We start from the raw sequence: 18,981 nt of genomic DNA, 5'->3' as shown, positions 1-18,981 counted from the left end.
TAGCTATTTGGCTTAAAAGGTGTTGTATTTGAGCCTCCATCTAGGATTACTTTGCTATATCTCCCATACTATAATTTCTCCATTGGACTCTACTATTATAATATCTTTTCATCTATCAATTGACTTTTTAAGAATAGCTTGTAATATCCTCAACATAATTTTTGATGTGACCACAACAACTGACCTAGACTAAATGATGACTATTGACATCCTACCAAAGGTAAACAATCTAATACTTAAAATTTTAACAATTAAGAATAATTATAAGATCAAAAATAAAGAACTTTTCACAATTATAGAATCATTTTGAGAATAGCACAATTATTTAGAAGGTGCTTCTAGTCTAATGATTATTTATACAAATTACAAAAACTTCATGTATTTTTATATTAATACGTATTTTTAATTATTACTAAGGTTATTGGAGCATTTTCTTTTTTAAGAATTTAATTCAAAATTACTTATCAATTAAAAAAACTACATGGTTTGTTAAACATCTTTTTTAAATGTTATTATTTCACACAAAAAAAGAAGATATAATATTTTATTATTTTTGAATTAATATCTATTATTTTTGAATGATCTAAGAATGTATTAAGGTTTTGATTGTTTGAAATTCATGTCCTTAACAACACTTCATAGTCAACTTGTACAATAAGGAGCCAACTTATAAACGAAGTAGTCATCATGTGTAATATATGGTCAATTTATTGACCAAGTTTTGAACTTATCAATCACATATAATCACTACGGAAGTCAAATTTGCGTCGATAGAGCTTCTAAAAAGTTCATCTAAAAGATATTATCAAATTTATCTATTTCTATTTAATTTCTCTTGTTTAATTTAATACTAATATTATTATGTATGCTCATGGTATTTGCATATTTTTGTGCACCTTTTAAGCTTAAAGCTTATGTATTGAAGGATCTCATATTATGAATAGCAAAATTATTGATGATTGGGTATAAGAATGTTGACTACTTTCGAATTGTAAATATTTAATGTTGAGTGTCTTAAAAATTTTATACAAATTTTAACATTGAATCATATGTAAATATATATATATATATATATATATATATATATATTTTATTTTAAATCTGAGAAAATATATTGCAAAACATTAACTAATGTAAATCCATAATAAACCAAGGATCAAAAATAGCATCTTGATGTATTTTAGAATCCACTTCTTCAACCTCTACAAATTTTTGGTGCAAAAGATTTTGTTGTGAAAAAACCAAGAAACCAAAATTCATATCATGAAAAAAATAAAGAAATATACTAAAAATACATTTACACATGCACATATTTTAAATAATATATCTCTTACAATTGAGTCTACACCATCAATACCACTTCTAAGACTTAATTGGAATTATACCCCTACCTCCCAACTTTCAAGTCTAATGTCTTTTTGACAAAAAAAACGTATAAAAAAAATTAAAATTAAAACTTTTAAAAAAAAACTAGCAAATATAGGCTCACAACATGAATCTTCTGAATGGTTTCTTTCGCAACAAGGTTCAAATACCCTTCACACTCCTGCATGGATTGATGCCCGGATTTGTCCTATGGTCCCTTTTAAATGGGCACCCTAAATCCACACGTTTCTTCACGTCTTTTCATGAAAGAAGTGTATATCTATATATACCACGATCACAAAACATTGACACGGAAGTCCTGCCATGTCCACACCCAAATGAAATTTCATACCCGCACCCTATTTTAAGACCAACATGGAATCTAGTCGTTCAAGCTCAGTTTCTGGTAGAATATTTGCCCCTACTTAGCAAGCACTGTCGCGCAGAATTTTCATCCATCCACCGAGAGTCAACAACTGCGAAGAAAGCTGCGCTAAGTTTCACTTGACCTTCGTCGGATATTGCTGCGTCGAGACGTTCGCATCCAACCGCAATTTGTCTTCGCTTTGCTAAGAAAACAGAGTTGTGCTCGCCCACACTCTTAGGCTAGGAGGTGGTGGCAGCCTCACTCCGCAACGTTCCGCGCACGTTTGAGGGAATTCGCAAAGGCGGCATCACCAACCCCCTCACGATCGAATGAACCTGAGCATGCCCCCACTGCGTGGACATCTAGATTGTAGGGAGGGGCTGGTCGGTGGGAGTGCACATCCTCCGCGCCGCTAATCGCCCTCCTCCTCTCCTGCAGTTCTCACCACCTCCCTCGCCGATTCACCGTCACGGCTCAATCGTCAACTCCAGCCTGCTCGCACACTCAAGCTACGATCAATCTGCCTGACGTTTACTCGAGTTTTTTTCATCCGTAGACTGATAACTTATCGTCGTGTTTATCGCTTCATCCTTGTTGTTTCATGTCGTGAATTGTGTCATACTCGTGCTTTTGCGATTTCGATTAAATTCAGCTGAAAAGTCATGAGGTTTTTGTTGGTTGTATTCGTGAACACGGAACCCTAAAACCAGTGTTTTGTGCATGTTTGTGTATGAAGAAGTAGGATGGACGACAAGTATAAAAGCCCGAAGGTCACATGGTTTGTGTTTCCTCTGTGTTGGTACAAAGGATGATGTGTTGCTGACAATCCTGTTATTGTCATTGTTAAACTGAAAACTCTTGCTTGCTTGATAAGTGTTGTGGATGATGTCAAGCTTCATAGAGTGCGGTGGGAATATGTTTTATAATTCTAACCCCCTTGCTTGAATTGTCATCCATCACATTGTTAAAAGACTTCTCTAAATCTTTATTATTTGTTAATCAAACAATAGCTTAACGAAAAGCTTCTGTTTAAAAAAACTAACTATTCCTTGTTTAAAAACATTTTATGGAAATGCTTTTAAGTACTTGTGCTTGGCACTTTTTACAGAGAGGCCTTTAGTACTTCAACTTCCACTTCCATTCATACAAGTTTATGTCTAGTCCCTGTGTTGAGTTTTTCATTATTGAACATATAAGGATAACTTGGATAAAAAAATAAAAATAAAAATCTATAGATAAGATCTTTAACATTACTTTATTGTGGGAATATTTGTGTGATTAAGTTATTGGTATTACACAAGTTGTGAAAAGTCTCTCAAAGAATACCATACGAGCATCTATTTTTTCTATAGATGCAACTAGTAGTATAGTATTCTGGTTGCATGCTCCATTCAAATTGGATACCAACCTACACATTTATATATCTACACATTTATATATTTTACATTTGAAATTTGTATCAACGAAAGTACTGAGGTAGCCTCAATGATAAAATTTCACTTGTAATGACCATTTAAACTTCCAAAGACAAGAAAATAAAATCTTTGCAAATTGTTGCAAATTTTTTTAGAATTAGATTAAACTAAATTAGTTTTGTTTTGTTTTGAGCAAGTGTTTTCCTAACAAGTACACCACAACAAGAATAACTGAAACGTATTTACACCAATGATGTAGAGCTTTTCAAAGTTATTTATTGAAGTAGGAATAGTTTTCAATAATTGCAACACTCACCCGTCAATACAGCAGCAAAAGTGCGTTAAGAAAAACCAAATGAGTAAATGAATGAAAAAGGAACGGACGGAAGAGAAGAGGGAGGAGGGATGGATGGATGAAGTGCAAGGGGGGGCGCACTTTCTTATCCGCCGCTCAGCCCCCACTCCCCCCACTCGCCCCCACGTTCATCCATTTGCAGTTCATCAGGCGATGCGCTGGTTCAGTCATTCATTCATCCATCTATCCTTGCCTTGGGGGTGGGGGGATTTCTACTACGGGACAGGCATTGAGACCATGGATTCCAGCCGCGTTTCCTGCGAAGCGCGCACGAAATTCGTGTCCATTTCTATAAGTGTTGTATCGCTGGTGCAGCAAGGGAATCATCAGGTTTAGGAGCTCTAAGGGATTCACGCAATTCCCACTACTGTGATCCCCCATCTGCAATTCCATGTTTTGTTATTTTTCCGCACTTCTGTTGAGATTCCCTGTGGAGTGGGGAGGAGCGCTTGCGAATTGCCGACTCGGCGGCTTGTTTCTCGTCACGAGTAGATTTTTGGGTACGTTTGGGCTAGCGAGATCGTTCTGTTTGCTTCACCGATTAAGTGGGTTTTGTAGTTCTGAATTTGGTTGCGGGGTTCAGTAGTAGGCATCGCGGCTGATTTCGTGATTTTATTTTTTGTGCAATGCTGTTCCGGCGAGTAGCTCATGCCAATTGTACTGAGTTGCGATCCGAGAGCTGAGTCAACTGAGGTTCGTCTTCTTCCTCGCCTGTGCGCTGTCCGCTCCATTGAATATTGATCGTAGGGGTTTTTATTTTTTATTTTTTTATTTTTTCCTTTTTGCAGGCACGCATTGTGCCTATCTCGCTTGTTTGAGATTGTAGCGAGTGGGGATTTTCCGTGAGAGCGTCCTTAGACGCATCCAATAACAGTGGAGATCGTTTGAATTTGTGCATCCGACGCCATAGCTAAGCTTAGTTTCCATGAGCGGGACTACGGTTTTCAGCTTTTTGTCTGCTTCTATTTTGTTTTTACTGTACGTGTCTTGATGTTTTCAGTTTCGTATTGAAAGGGATTCTGAATTTACCTCAGAACTCAAGGGTCGTGCCCTCCGAAGGACGGCTTCACCAACATGGGCCTTCAGCAGTGTGGTGTGTAGTTTCATCCCTGGCCAACGAGTCCTGTCCGTGTTTTGCCCTTGATTTTCAACCTCAGTGGTCACCAGTGGACCTAATTGATGTAAATTCTTGGCAAGTGTAGAGGATCTGGAGACCTGCTTAGCAGTTGCAGTGGACGTTGCTAAGAAAGCGGGGCAGATCATCAAGGATGGTTTCCACATAGCGAAGGCTGTCGAACACAAGGGCATGGTAAGCACATCGTCTTTGGAGAATGTGTCAGCTCTATTCCTGCCTTCTTCTGTACAAAATTCAATAATGGAATCATTTTACAGGTGGATCTCGTCACCGAGACGGACAAGGCCTGTGAGGACTTGATCTTCACGCAGCTCAAGACATCATTTCCGTCCCATGAGGTACTCCCACCAACCAGTCTTTGCGCCTCGTATACTCTTTCTCCTCGCAACAAGGAGACATATTTCTCACAATGGTTTCGATTCGTTGACAGTTAATAGGAGAGGAGGAATCTTCCGAAAGCGGAATTCCACTCTTGACAGATGCGCCGACTTGGGTGGTTGACCCCCTGGACGGCACCACAAATTTCGTGCACAAATTTCCCTTTGTGTGCGTCTCCATTGGTCTCGTCATAAACAAGGTCTCCGTCGTTGGTGTCGTTTATAACCCGCTGCTTGAGGAGGTACATTATATCTTCCTGAATTCTAGGTTTCGTTGTAGCGACCCAAGAGTGACTCCAAATTCAACTTCATGTCAAAAAATCTTCCTTTAATATAAAAATGTTAGTCTGAAGATTGAACCAAATGTTTTTTCTTGTGGGGTTTGAATCTTCAGCTTTTCACAGCAATTCAAGGGCAGGGAGCCTTCTTAAATGGAGAGCGCATCTATGGTGAGTTTCTCTCAGCGTCATCTCTCCAAGGAGTTTTTAGTTGCCATCACGTCACTGAGGTACATTATATATCTGAATTTCTGATCCTTAAGCTGTTTGACTTTGATGATGCAGCTTCAAGCCAAGAGCACATAGGAAATGGATTGCTCGCAACCGAGATCGGAACGAAGCGAGATAAACACACAGTCGACCGTACCACTAACCTAATTAACGATATGCTCTATAAGGTTTGTAAAATGTGGGTGTTGTTTGCTTGTTCCTTTAGTCGTTTACCTTTCAAGGTGTAAGATGACTCGTTGACATACTGGCTTTTATTTCTTTTCGCAGGTGCGGTCTCTTCGTCTTAGTGGCTCTTGCGCCATGAACCTAGTCGGCGTTGCCTGTGGGAGGCTTGACATGTTCTACGAGCTAGGTTTCGGAGGTCCCTGGTGAGCAACTCGTGATTGATATGAAACCCAAGTAATTTCGAATCTGGAGTTTGTCATGTTTCGAATGCAATGTCCACGGATTGCCTGATTTCTTGAAACTGGAACCAGGGATGTTGCTGCAGGGACTTTGATATTGCGAGAAGCTGGTGGACTAGTCTATGATCCGTGAGCATCTTCAATACCTGTTAATTCTAATTTGAAATTGCAATGCAATGAATTCTGCAACTACTCACAATAATGTTATTGTTTCTTGCAAAGCTTGATTGCTGCTTCGATTCTGTTGTGAAGAACTGTGTGGTCGTTTTAACCGCAGGTCTGGAGGGGAATTTGACATGATGTCGCATTTGATAGCAGCTTCAAACGGCCACCTCAAACAATCTCTTGTGGACTGCTTAGTAGACTATCTTTAATGGATCAGTGTGCCATTTCCCTTGTCACCCAGGGTTTGGTATTCTCATTTTCTACTTTTTAAGATTTAAAGTTAAATTTTGGCATCAAAGGTTTCCATCTCCGAAGCAGGGCTCGATTTTACTTCCCTCGTATAAGCAGATCAGGAGTCTTCATTACACATGCAGGGTGTAAATATGGAAGCTATGAATTAGAGCCAGGCCTGTGTGCAGTCGGGTGCCGAGAAATAGCATTTTGCTGTTGTTGTTTTTTTTTTTTTTTTGTGAGAACATCTGGGGCCAGAGCTATTCCTAGAAAGAACTCCTGAGCGAGCAAGAGCTACTGGAATCCGCAGAATTGTGGAGATGGACTAAAACCCACACCTAAACTTCATGTGAAAAAGGATTATGTTTGTGGCGCACAGAGTTTTGGAGAGAACTCCGAAGGTGTCTTCATGCAAGCTTGATGGGCTCACTATCAAAGACGATTGATAGGTCGCCAGTTTCAAAGTGTCACACTGGCATTTGAGAGTGTGCTTGTGGATCACTGCAGCATTCTTCAGCTGCCTTTCGGCATGCTTATGCAGCTTCCGAGTATCGATCTTAAAGACTTTATGAATTGAGGAGAATGTACCCAACTGAAACGAAAAAAAAAAAAAAAAAACAGAAAAAAAGATAGAAAAAAGTAGACAGATCTGAGAAAATTAGACAGCAAACGGTAAATGAATTGTACATCGCAATCGATGTTAATCCCAGACTGTAGTGAAGATGATGTTCATCTCTCTAGAAATTAACGTAATAAGCAACCAGTTTTGATTAACTCATGCACTGAATCAATTCAACAAGGTGTTGTTATTGGAAATGCAAAACCTTCTCTAGCATAACTTGACATCCCAGAATTCCTGCATCTTGACATATTCGATAATGATATTAATGTAACAGCCACCTTTCAGACTGAATTTGATCACTTATTTTAAAAAATAGATTGTTGAAGTTACGCTAGAGAAGGTTTTGCATTTCGAAATGGAATCAACGATCCTTCTACAAACACATGAATTTCTTACTCATTTCAACTCGCTATATTTGCAATATATTTTGTTATCAGTATCTGTTATTTTAACGGATAATATGCAATGATTTGTGTAATTTATAATTCTTAGAACTTAGTTTCAAGGTAGAGAATATTTAAGATTTTTAAAAATTGCTACATGTGTATGTATATATATATATATATATATATATATATTCATGTAGTTATATATATATATATATATATAAGACTAAACTATTTCTTGTTGGCTTCAAATTAGAAAACTAGGAAAACAAAACAAAAAAAAAAATTACTTGTTTAATTTTTTAAAAAAATTAATAATGTTCATATATATATATATATAAATATATATATATGAACTCAATTTAAATATATTGATTTGAGTTGATATATATTTGAAAAAAACATTGACTCAATGTTCATATATATATATATATATATATATCAACTCAATTTAAATTAAGTATAAGATTCTTTCTTTTAATTTTATATGTTCAAACCTTTATATATTTAGCAGCTTTATGACAACAATAATCAATTGAACAAGAATTAAAATACATGTGAAAGTACATTCTCTTTCTAAAGAACTGCTTTTAATAAAAAATTATCTTATTAACTATGTTTTTCTATTTGAAAGTTAGAACTATACAGATATATATATATATATATATATATATGTATATAGATGTAGATCAAAAAAGTGTACATGCTAAAGAAACAAATATCTTGGTCATAACGATTGGCACAATAACAATTGGTACAATAAGTCACAAGTTAATTTTTTATGCTCAATTAAGAATTATAATTCTTTATTATATGTATTTGGTATGTATCACTTTAACTTTTATCTCTTCATTACTTGTAACAACAAAGTTTTATGAGAATCAGTCTTTAAGAGCTCTATGTTATAAGTAACTAGTGATAATTCTATTTTTCTATTCTATTTTTTTTAAAATATTCTTTTTATTATGATATTTGTAATTATGTTTATAAATATATATATATATATATATATGTGTAAAATCTATATATCAATATCTTCTAATTAATTTGAATAGATTGCTAAATATTTTAACTATCCAAAAGTGACTTTAGTTTATTCTTATAACTTTCATTATATAAATTTCTTATTTTTATACAAAATAGTTATTGATACATTATTTAATAAGATCTAAATTAAAAGAAAACATCTCATTTAATTTATTTTCAATAAGATATTTGGTATCTTTATTTTTTAATATCAAATCACAATAGATATAAAAATAGATTAAATTAATTATTTTTGATAAAATAATTAAATCAATCTATCTATATCTTGAATCAACTTACTTTTAGTAAAACACAAAAAACTATTAATTATTTTCATCCTTTGACACCATTATAAACTTCTCTTCTAGCCATACTTCTCTTACCAATCCTTCTTCAAAATTCACCTCCAATGCCTCTCCAACTTCCCTTTGATATAAAGTAATCTTCATGCTGCTTGTTTCTATCTTTGCAGTTAATCTCTTACAATCAAATTTCACAATATTTTTAAAGTTATATAAAGTAGATATCATACTCACATCAGTATCTTTTTAGATTGAAATTTTCTACTTTCTATAACTTTCAAAATAAGAATAACTTGATTATTTTATATTTTTGCATGGTCCAAGATTTTATAATATAAATCCATAGTATAGCTTACATTTTCACTCATATAGTAACAATCAATGAATTGAAAAAGGAAAATTACAATAAATCCTAGGATGCCACTGGATAAAACATGCAATAAGCAAGTTTGGAATATGATCAAAGGTATAGTTAGAAATGCCAAAGTTAATAAAAATTAACTTAGCTTCAATGCTACTATTTAAATATATATATATATATATATATATATATATATACAATGAATAATTTAATAAATGAAAAAAATAAGTCGATTTATTACAAGTAGATAACTTGAACTTGGTTGGCATCCTCCGCACTATTATAATAAATAAAGTAGAATGTTAAATAGATCCATGCTTTTATTAAATAAATCCACTATTGTTGAAAAATATGGTAATCGTGATGAATGTGGTTGATTTTTATTGGGTGCAGATCTAATAGTGGAGAAATGAATCTAGAGGCCATTATTTTTTTTTCATGATGGTTAGGATGGGTGGATTGATTTAATGAAAACTTGGGTCTATTTAACATTCTCCCAAATAAATAATAAATTGGTAGTCATTAATCAAAGAGTATGGTTCCAACTTAATATCCACATCAAAACATACAAGTTTATTAACATAATTAACCCATCCACGAAACATTTTTACTATACGAACAATTCCAAGACATATCTACGAAAGACGAACACGTCACCATCCACGTAGGATAGTGCTGACACGACAGCGACCCCCTAAAACGGGAGGGTCCTTCGCGACAGGGGGGGGGACTGGATAGAAGCACGGGTATGAGTCGGGCCGGGTTGAGATCCGGGGCAAGCCCGGCCTGGGATCGGTCTTCTGGACTCGTGTTGGCGGCTATGGCGGCCATGGCGAGGAGGGTGCGAGGAGGAGGCCTCGTAGGCACCGACCACACAGCCAGCCAGCGAGCCGCGACCGCACGACGATCACCCGGATTTGATCCGAAGAGATTAATTCTCGGGTGTGGTGCTATCGAGAGTTTGCAGCAGCTGGGGTGGAGTGGTTGGTGACTTTGTGGAGTGGAAATTGTAGTCTTGTGGTGCCATTGGAGGTTTCTGATATCGCCACTGGGATTTGGCTGAAATTTGGTGAGCGCGAAGCGAGGAGTGGGGAGGGAGGTAAGGGGAGTGAGATTTGAAGGAAGGGAAAAAGCTTAGGAGGCAGCGGCAATGTCAGCGGGATGCGCTATGGCCAGCGTGTCTCTTTCTTCTCGGGTTGTCCCTACCGTGGTGGAGGCGAGACCAGTCCACTCTTCCAGTCGCCAGGTATGGCAGAATTATCCCGTGTTTAGAGCCATGGGCAACTGTAGAAATCTCTGTGCCGCCAGATAGTTGTGTGAATTAGAAGCCTGAGATCGCTGAATTGCGTTGTTGTGTGGTTTTGAAGTATGCCCACTAGCGTTTTTTCCAGTACCGTTTATTGTCGTCTGGCGTATCAGCCACTGTATCAATGCTCCAACAGGAGATGGGTGGAGATTTGTGTTGGTGTTCCGGATTTGCTTAGAAGAGAATGAGAGAATGAGCTCTTTGGTTTTCAACCTAATGTTGAATTAAACCCCCTGCGTAGTCAGATTTCCAAGTGGATTGTTGTGTTGAATTTACTGTATGTTGAAGAGGCTCGAGGCATTAACAAATAATGTCTGGGTCTAATGGGCAAGGCTTGGAGCAGGGTTATATGTGGATCCGGTGCCTTTGATTTTCGGCAACGATTATGGGCCCCTTTCTTGAGTACTTCTTCTTCTTCTTTTAGCTCGAGGTATTCTACTTTTGCAAGGTCACGCCTTCTTTGCTTGTTTAGCCTTAGGTGATTAATTGCACCTCCCCCAACAGATTCTTGTGGAGTAAAGACAGATGCTCATTCATCATTTGTACTGAAAAACATTATGCGGGTTCCGGGAATGAGCAGAAAATCGACAGTTCACGTTGCTGCAAGTTCCACAGAGAAGATTTTCAAAACAACTGTGGAAATCGATCGTCTTATTGACAACCTTCGGAGTACTGAATATCATAATGTGAGTGCATATGCGTCTCTAAAGAATAACGTGTTTATCTGGAAAGAACGATTCGGATTTCTGTGTCGGCTTCCACTTCCGCAGAATCGTAGTAGGGTTATCAGGATGAGAATGTCTTTCAAGTGTTACTAGCCTTTTGCTGTCTCTTTATTTTAGGTGTAGCTGATTCTCTGGTTCGATTGTCCTTCTGGCTCCTCAGATGGCACAGCTAGTGGCAGAGAACGTCTTAGCATTCGATGCCCCCTTTTGGCTCCGTCTCGCTGCTCGGGCTGACCTGTGCACATCAGATGACGACAGAGTAAGTTCACTTTTCAATTTCTTATTACTATTTCGTCCAATTCCTTCTTGAATATCTATCGTGCTGAAGCCCAGAATTTCCCAAAGTGATTCCACTGTAGTTCGGTGTTTTCAATAGAAACATTGAGAGTACTGATCATTGTTAAGTGGAGGGAGAGGTGTTCTAGAGTGACTTTTGATACTGTTTACGTGATACCTTGCTGCAAGCTATCCCTCACAGACGGCGAAAGCCAGTCAAGTCCAACGTGATACAATAACCCTCAAGATGGTTAGGGTCAATGCCTGAGGGATTCATTCTATTCCTTCTCTGGTATGTCTTGATGCAGGGAGAGTACGAAGAACTGGCTTCTCAAATAATGAGCATCGTCGAGCGGATTGTGAGTAAGACCAAGGTACGCATTTTAAATGCTCTTTAGCCCTATAATGGCTTCATTTTTGATATTAATTCAATATCTTTAGTTTTTTTCAAAATTTTCAGCTGTTTCTCCTCTGAGGTGTCTTGTTTGAATAATTCTGCAGGAGAAAATTGAGTCCTCCACAGATGTGTTGAAAGCTATCATTAAGCCTTTGACGGAAGATGATAACGAAATCGTTTGGCCACCAAGGAATGAAGCGTCGCTTATTGAAATGCGCAAGGTGCCGGAGTAACTCTTTTTCGATCTGGATACAAGTGTAGCAATATAGATTTCAACAAGAACAACCAGCACGAAAACAAATGTTAGCGGAATTTTGGAGTCGATGTTCCTCTGGATTTTCAGACGTATTTTAGCACAAGATGTGGTTTTACGGGGGATTAATTTGTTTCATGACATGAACCTGGTGTATTATACATCTAGTAATACGCTGGCATATTTATTAAACTTGATTCAGTTGAAATGACAGGAAGTCGAAAAAAGGGAGTTGGAGAACTTCTTGGATGAAAGTTTTCTGTCTGAAGTCAGTGCGCAATTACGACAAGTAAGAATTTCTCCTCTTTGGATTTGACTTGTGAGTTTGCATGCACCTGGTTGCTCATGAATAATTCAGAATTTCAACGAAATCTATAAGAACATAATTCTTGCCTTCGAATTTTAATTAACACTAATTTTGCAATTTCTAGGAGATTATCTGACAAGTGATGCTGGTGCTAGGCTAAGGAGGATAAAGATAAACCTGGACTGGTAGCTATCCTTCAGAAAGTTCTACAGCTCTACGCAGCTTGCTTACTTTCTAAGCGCAGCTACGCTATGAAAGGTATGGGGTCCTTAACCATAACAAACTTGGGCACCCCAATGTGGCACCCTTGACATGGTAGATTGGGAGAATTTGAGTTCCTAATATGAAACGTTTGAGTGTATTTGAGAGACGAACAGAAGTCTTGTTCTTCAACTCAGAATTCCTTGCCTTCAAATGTTAGAGGGATGATAGATCTTTGATTCTGTTTAGTTTTTCTTAGACCATAAGGGTATAGAAGGTTCCACCAGCCGCTGTTATATGATATGCGTATTACAGATTGCTCACTGAGTCTGAAGCGATGACAATCGATTAAACATTATTTTACTGTACTGGTTACAGATGGTGTTGTCGATAAAGCTGAAGAGCTGCTTGAGAAAGTAATGGATGGTATGCTTTCTCACTGTTAACATAGACGTCATTTGGCAGTTCAACTTCTGCGGAATTCCAATTGAAGTTAAATGCTGAAAAGCAGAATGGGTTTGCTTGTGTTAAAGCTGTTATATTTGTATCAAAGAAATATAACTTGTAGTCTCTCTTTGATGATGCGTGTATCATCTTTGGGTTCCTGGAGACTCATTGTTTCTTGATTTTGCCATCCAGTGGACGAGGACAAATGGAATGATCTTTTGAGGAACGGATTCACTTACGGTGGCGGTGAGGTTCCATCGGAAGACTTTTTCAAGGCAGTAGATAGAAGAATAGAACGGACACTGATGAGGACTGTAAGTATCTTCTTTTCATTTAAGTTGATTCTCACCTGCTTGTAATGCTAGTTATATTACATTTTAAGAAGTGTATCTTAGCTTTAGGTATGATGTGGATTCTGTGTTACTGGTAGATGGATTGTTACACCAACTGTATTCGCGAAGGCTTTGGGTGCACGGACTCCAGTTAGGAGTTTTTTTCTTCAAATTGTTGACCGTTAAGTTTTGGGTTTTTGTTCTTTAGGGGGTTCTCACAGGTTCCATTTTGTTGCGACTGCAGGAAAACGGATCATATCAGCAACGAGTTTTGGCCGAGTATATCAGAGAAATAGAAGCACGAGCTGAATCTCTTATAGCAGCCTTCCAATCATCTCCTTCATCCAGATAGACTCCGTACTGTTATTTACTTCACGTGACATGAAGACCAATCAATTTTGCACAGCATTATTCGAAATTCCGGGCTCTCAGAATAGTTTAGTAGGCCCAAGTTCTGATCAGAAGCTGTGGACCAATTCTCTTGGCCACCATGCGCTGCAGCACAATCTTTCATACTTAGTATGAGGTTTCAGATTTTTTCTGATGGATACGTTTCCTAATTTCCAAGCTGGACTATGCTTTTACAGCTAGCATGTATTATTAGCTGTTTTTCTTATTCTTTAAAGATCAATTTCCTTTACCCTAGTAAAGACACATTGGAATTTGCCATGTTATCAATCAAGTGAAGCATTTCGCAGACCGTGCCTTCCTAACGTGCCCTTTGTTAAATGAGTGACCACATCTTCTTTGTGGGTCTAGGATGGATGTGCCCAGCTTTGACTGGCCGAAAAACTTACTGCCATCGTTCCAGCAGTAAGTTTAACGTGAATTATATAGCTAGAACGCTTTTCGCTGACGTATTTTGTACACAATCGATTATGGTATCTTGCAAGTGGGCCAATCGCCATTGGGGAGGGCGGATCAAAGATTTAATCTCCCCCGATCATTTGTGATAGTGTTGCACCTTTTTGTACCGCAGCAGCTGAGCTTGGCGTGGTCGTGGTCGTAGTCGTGCATGCTTGCGCACAGAGGGACGCGGATCACGTACTAAGATCGGAGACGTGGAATTTAACGTAGTTTGCTCATATGCATTTGCAGATTTTCCTTTTCAACTGGCAACCGCTTCTACGCAGGTAATAGTAGGGTCCATCCTGATACATCCAGTCACGATGGATTCTCTGCAACTCATCTTGTTTGCAATTCTTGTTCAGTACACGGGACAGAGAGTGAATTCAAACTACCCACTGCTCCAACGAGTGCCAATTCGTGGACTGCAGTAGTCTACTTTAAAATCAGCATTGGCTCAGATGTCAGTGTACTTACTATATTGTACCTCATCGCGTAAGCAGAAAACTGTTTGTCAAAGTCTCTGCTACATATCAGTTTGTATAATTTGCTGATTCACAAAGGACGCTTAGTGAAGTATCAATGAAGTTTGAAAATCGTTCTAAAAGATCTCTTCAGTAAATCGTTGAAATTTGATGTGGTTCAGTCACGTGAGTTTTTTTTTTTTTTTTTTTTTTTTTTTTTTTTTCTTTTTTCCCCCCTTCTTCTTTCCATATACTGGTTTATTAAATTTACTTAAACGTACAGATTATGCGATGCATGGATGAGTAATTTTGATATAAAAAGAACCCTTTCAGCCTAACCTGCCCTAGTTCCAACAACCAATTGATTGTGCGCCAACAAAAGCGCGCCGAATCTCATTCATCACCGCCGTAATTCCAAGAGTTATTCAAGTACAAATTCACACACACTATTGCTTTTGATGGTCCTTCCTTTCGATTGGCTTCGATTCTACAGGCCCTGCGAGCTAAACCTGACCTTCTCGACAATATTTCGGTTTAATTGATGAAACATGCACAATGAAATGAGCCGATAATCGTGATCATAATTCACTGCTTGAGACAAACTCGATGTTGGATTAATGCACGAATGAACGTAACTTTGCTTCACTATTAATTTTCTGAAGAAGGCTAATGGATAAAGCTGGAGGGGCACTGGGGGGAGATGGATGGAAGTTCATTGCGACGCTCACGGTAATAAGAACTAATCATAAATTCTCCAGTAGACAAGGCAAGATTACCGTGAATCACCGCAAATTGTATCCTGTATGCATCGCGGACCATCAACCCTCCGTGAGTGGTGTCAAGGCTTCCATACGTTGATAAATCCCAGACCAATTCATGTGCAAGCAGTCTCACGGATTGTGTTGTGTCACTGAGCTGGCAGGTGGGTAACTTCGGTCACATCCCTAATGAATGAGTCAATTGCTGCTTGTTTCAATATTCATCACTCGAACGTAGACGTGCATTACAACCTCCTCTCTGTACTTTCTTAGCTGCTCCGACAACAGCGGACAGAATCACTGCATTCAATCCACCAAGAAACTGACCAGCATGCATCCCGTGTGCAGTTCATGCGCAGGAGTAGATCAAACACACATCCTTGAAGAAGATCGGGACGCAAACATTCAATTACTCTAGTTCGAGGCTTGGTGAGAATCCAGGTACACATATGAAATCTAAGCCATGTTACATATCCTATAGTTTGGAAACTATTGGAGCAATCTAACTCACACGTGATTGATAGCATAGTGCAGCCACCTACGGACGCGGTAAGGACAGGACGTGGCAGACACATATGATGAAGGTGTCTAAAAGGCAGTTTCCGACGTCTGAAGCATCAAAGGGAAAGCAATCACGAGAAAGGCCTAAGTTCTGGTAAACTCAGACAGCACACACCTTTCACAATTATTTTCTTGAGACGTCTTAAAAAGGTCGCAGCTAATTGGTTTGCAACGGCTGCCAGCGTCCCTACAGAGCCCTAATGCCTAACTGAAAATTGATATATAATGGCTGTGAATCGAGTCACATGATTTTCTTTCTAGCTACCCATATGTGTATATGTGTAAAACTCTCTTGATTCGGTCCTATTCAGAATGCTATATTTGTTCCAATTCGAGGAAGCCCTCTCTCTCTCTCTCTCTCTCTCGCTCATGTTGAGGATCATGAGACATCCTCGTCCGAAATGAACTCCTACAGCTCAAGTCGATTGCTGCATGTAAAGAAACATAATCTCCAGCACTAATCCAGCGAATCATGTTTTCTAGGGATTCCGGAATTAACAACAGTACTTAAATTCTGAAGGGTTGAGGGATCAATTCGTCCTGGAACATAAGAGAGGCTCACATGAACAATTCCTTTAGCTTCTGTTCTGCTGGTCATAGTCCTACAATTACGGCCCCAACAGCGCCACTGCAACTCATCTCCAGAGCCAACCTTAGTACTGTACAGCGATTTCAAAGCTTCCACTTCAATTCAATCTTGTGATCACTCTTGAAAAGTCCACTGTGCAGGTGAACGTTTACCCACAAATCATTTTCCTTGCATCACGACGTAAAGATCGTTGCTCGTTTCTGAGCAGTTGCACGACAGCTTTCCAAGGGTACCAGGTCCGTAGAGTAACGTGCTCGAAAGTGGTCATTCCTTGAGCACCACCAATTTTTTAAATTGCTATCAAGCACCCGAGATCGCGTGGACAATAATCAATCCTCAATGCTCTACGTGCACCGACTACAAGCGGCTCAAATTACTTGCACGCCCAAGCGTCGCATAGAATCTGCGTCTTCTGAGACCTCACGAACCCACCACATTATACTTCCACATTCAATCATCTAGGGAGCACATAGTTTCATGGAAATTTTATCTAATTCATGAAGTAACTAATCAAACACTCAACAACATCTGCTTTTCTAATGTGTACAGCCAGTATACACGCACTCACGCACACACACACACACACAAACACACTCACTCCAGCCACCACGCGAGAAAACAATCCCTTCATCTTTTCTTTCTACGTGCTCAGGGCTTCAGCCTTGGAAGTTGCTCCCACGCTAGTTGTGCAGCGGATTAGGACCCGTCGGGACCAACCGCTTGGACATCCCCCACAGACTGCGATCGCGCTGCCTCTGTGCAGGCGGGGACTCTGCCTCCACATCCCAAATCGGGTCCACCGCGTCGCCAGCGAGCGAACCGGGCGTTCCAGCCGACATCCTCCACTCATGAGACACGACCGCGTTTCTCCCATCGTCCTCCACACCCGCAGCCAAAGAAACGCTCTCAGGCTCGACGGACCCGGCCACCGCGACGCTCCCTCTGACGTCCTCCCCCTCCGCACGCATCGGCCGCGCCGATTCCACCCGCACTGCCTCGCTTAGCACCATCATCAACACCAACAACATCACGACCACCCGGACCGAGCCCCTAATTCCACTATAGTACCAAGCCAGAACGCTTCTCATCGTCACACAACTACAGCACTCCTCTCGCCAATCTCCACCTCCACACGAATCCCCAAAGCATCAATCTTTCGATCACAATCCAGCACCAACGTCTGGCAACGCCTCCTCCAAAACAACCCTTCTGGAGCAAAGAATTCCGCCGCCCTGAACAACCGGGTGCATAGCAAAAACGAGACAGACGGAATCAATCAAGGTGAGGAACATAAATCAAGGGCTCCAGCGCTAAGGCGACACCACCACGTCATGACAAACGAGAGGCCCTCCCCCGAGGCGATTGAAAGGGCACCGGAGAACTCGATTTCTGTCTGTCTGCGATACTTCAGAATGCGCTCAATTGGTCGCGGGTACAACCCAGCATGGCTTTTTTGCACAATAGATTCGAGTACGGCGTCGGCACATTGTTCATTGGTGCGGCTCCGCGATCTAGTGAATGCGCAATCTCGAGCTCGTCGCTCAAGGCTTTGCTTTCGTTGCCTTTGCTCTTCATTTCCCTTTCATTTGGCTTCGCTTTCTCGTGCGGCGGGGGCGGCGACCCAGGCGCGCAGCGCCCGCGGCCAATCCCCGGGCCGGGTGCCGGTCGGGGCGGTCGCTTTGCGTCACCCGGCCCACTTGAGTCGGTAGGCTGCGCTTGCACGTAATTCTGGCCAATACTCTTTGTTTTGGTCCTTTTGAGAAAAACTTTTGAAAAACGGTACTTAGATTAAATATATTCCTGGTCATTAAGTTTATTTAATTAAGTTTTCTGATTTCATTGGAATCTACTATGTAAGTACTTGTGGCAGTGTTTTTAATAGTTGATATATGATATTTTTGTGGTCTTGAAATTTAGAAGACTCCAGTGTTATGTCAAATAATAGATTTCGATCCTAAAATTACCGAAAATTGAAAGATCAACTGGTAGTGAAAAGTAATATTTTTGTTTTATTAAGACTGAGTAACTGTAATTTTAGAGGATGGTGTTGTTGTATGCAAAAGAAATACATATATATATATATATATATATATATATAAATAAATAAATAAAAACCCAAGTGTCATTTAACTGTGTTCAGATCTTGAAATGGGAAGTGTTTATTTTATTATTTTAGTTTAAAAGAAGACTGCTTTATAGGAAAGGAAACATGAAAAAACAATACACATGTTGGTGATAGTAACCCTTAATAAATGAAGACCATTTATTGTGTACATAATAAATTGATAGAGTAGAAATGAATGGACCTGACCACGATTTTCATCCACCTATTAATATATCATATATTCATCCATCAATGTAGGTTGGTTGTTGGCCCTTTTTATGTGCCACCGTTATTTGTTAACGTAATTTATGCACATTGAGTTTGATTCTTTTACACCACTTGTGGAGCATATGAATTTTTTAAAATCTTAATACACATACACAAATATATGTGTA

General features: G+C 39.2%; 2 protein-coding genes across 5 annotated transcripts; both read left to right on the top strand.

Moving 5' to 3' along the window:
* Nucleotides 1-3,836: 3,836 nt before the first annotated feature.
* LOC112275224 (inositol-phosphate phosphatase) lies at nt 3,837-7,101 on the top strand. 4 transcript variants are annotated; one of them, XM_024505399.3, is made up of 11 exons: nt 3,837-4,002; nt 4,148-4,195; nt 4,537-4,595; nt 4,705-4,811; nt 4,895-4,975; nt 5,068-5,256; nt 5,409-5,463; nt 5,578-5,690; nt 5,791-5,891; nt 6,000-6,056; nt 6,205-7,101. In XM_024505399.3, the coding sequence occupies exons 3-11, from the start codon at nt 4,577-4,579 to the stop codon at nt 6,299-6,301; spliced, it is 819 nt and encodes a 272-aa protein (XP_024361167.1). In that variant the 5' UTR covers nt 3,837-4,002; nt 4,148-4,195; nt 4,537-4,576; the 3' UTR covers nt 6,302-7,101. The 4 variants fall into 4 exon arrangements, with proteins under 4 accessions (XP_024361167.1, XP_024361165.1, XP_024361164.1 ...); XM_024505397.3 differs by having other exon boundaries at nt 4,517-4,595; XM_024505396.3 differs by having other exon boundaries at nt 4,503-4,595.
* A 2,770-nt stretch (nt 7,102-9,871) lies between these two features.
* On the top strand, nt 9,872-13,961 carry LOC112274642 (uncharacterized). The gene is made up of 11 exons (XM_024504296.3): nt 9,872-10,266; nt 10,659-10,756; nt 10,907-11,012; nt 11,212-11,310; nt 11,636-11,701; nt 11,829-11,945; nt 12,192-12,266; nt 12,440-12,542; nt 12,864-12,911; nt 13,125-13,246; nt 13,509-13,961. The coding sequence occupies exons 1-11, from the start codon at nt 10,171-10,173 to the stop codon at nt 13,614-13,616; spliced, it is 1,038 nt and encodes a 345-aa protein (XP_024360064.1). The 5' UTR covers nt 9,872-10,170; the 3' UTR covers nt 13,617-13,961.
* Nucleotides 13,962-18,981: the final 5,020 nt, after the last annotated feature.

The sequence above is a fragment of the Physcomitrium patens genome, chromosome 22 (assembly GCF_059467195.1).
Source record: "Physcomitrium patens ecotype Gransden chromosome 22, ASM5946719v1, whole genome shotgun sequence".
In the NCBI taxonomy this organism is placed as follows: Eukaryota; Viridiplantae; Streptophyta; class Bryopsida; order Funariales; family Funariaceae; genus Physcomitrium; species Physcomitrium patens.
Note: the sequence above shows the minus strand (reverse complement) of the source record. Positions and strands in the feature narration are given on the sequence as shown.

Excerpts from the sequence above, each read along its gene's own strand:
- LOC112274642 (XM_024504296.3), top strand. The coding sequence starts at position 10,171 with ATGTCAGCGGGATGCGCTATGGCCAGCGTGTCTCTTTCTTCTCGGGTT. Across the intron at positions 10,267-10,658 it reads TCCACTCTTCCAGTCGCCAG|GCTTGGAGCAGGGTTATATG; the intron begins GTATGGCAGAAT and ends CTAATGGGCAAG. Across the intron at positions 12,912-13,124 it reads GCTTGAGAAAGTAATGGATG|TGGACGAGGACAAATGGAAT; the intron begins GTATGCTTTCTC and ends TTTGCCATCCAG.
- LOC112275224 (XM_024505398.3), top strand. Across the intron at positions 4,976-5,067 it reads CATCATTTCCGTCCCATGAG|TTAATAGGAGAGGAGGAATC; the intron begins GTACTCCCACCA and ends ATTCGTTGACAG. Across the intron at positions 5,892-5,999 it reads CTAGGTTTCGGAGGTCCCTG|GGATGTTGCTGCAGGGACTT; the intron begins GTGAGCAACTCG and ends AACTGGAACCAG.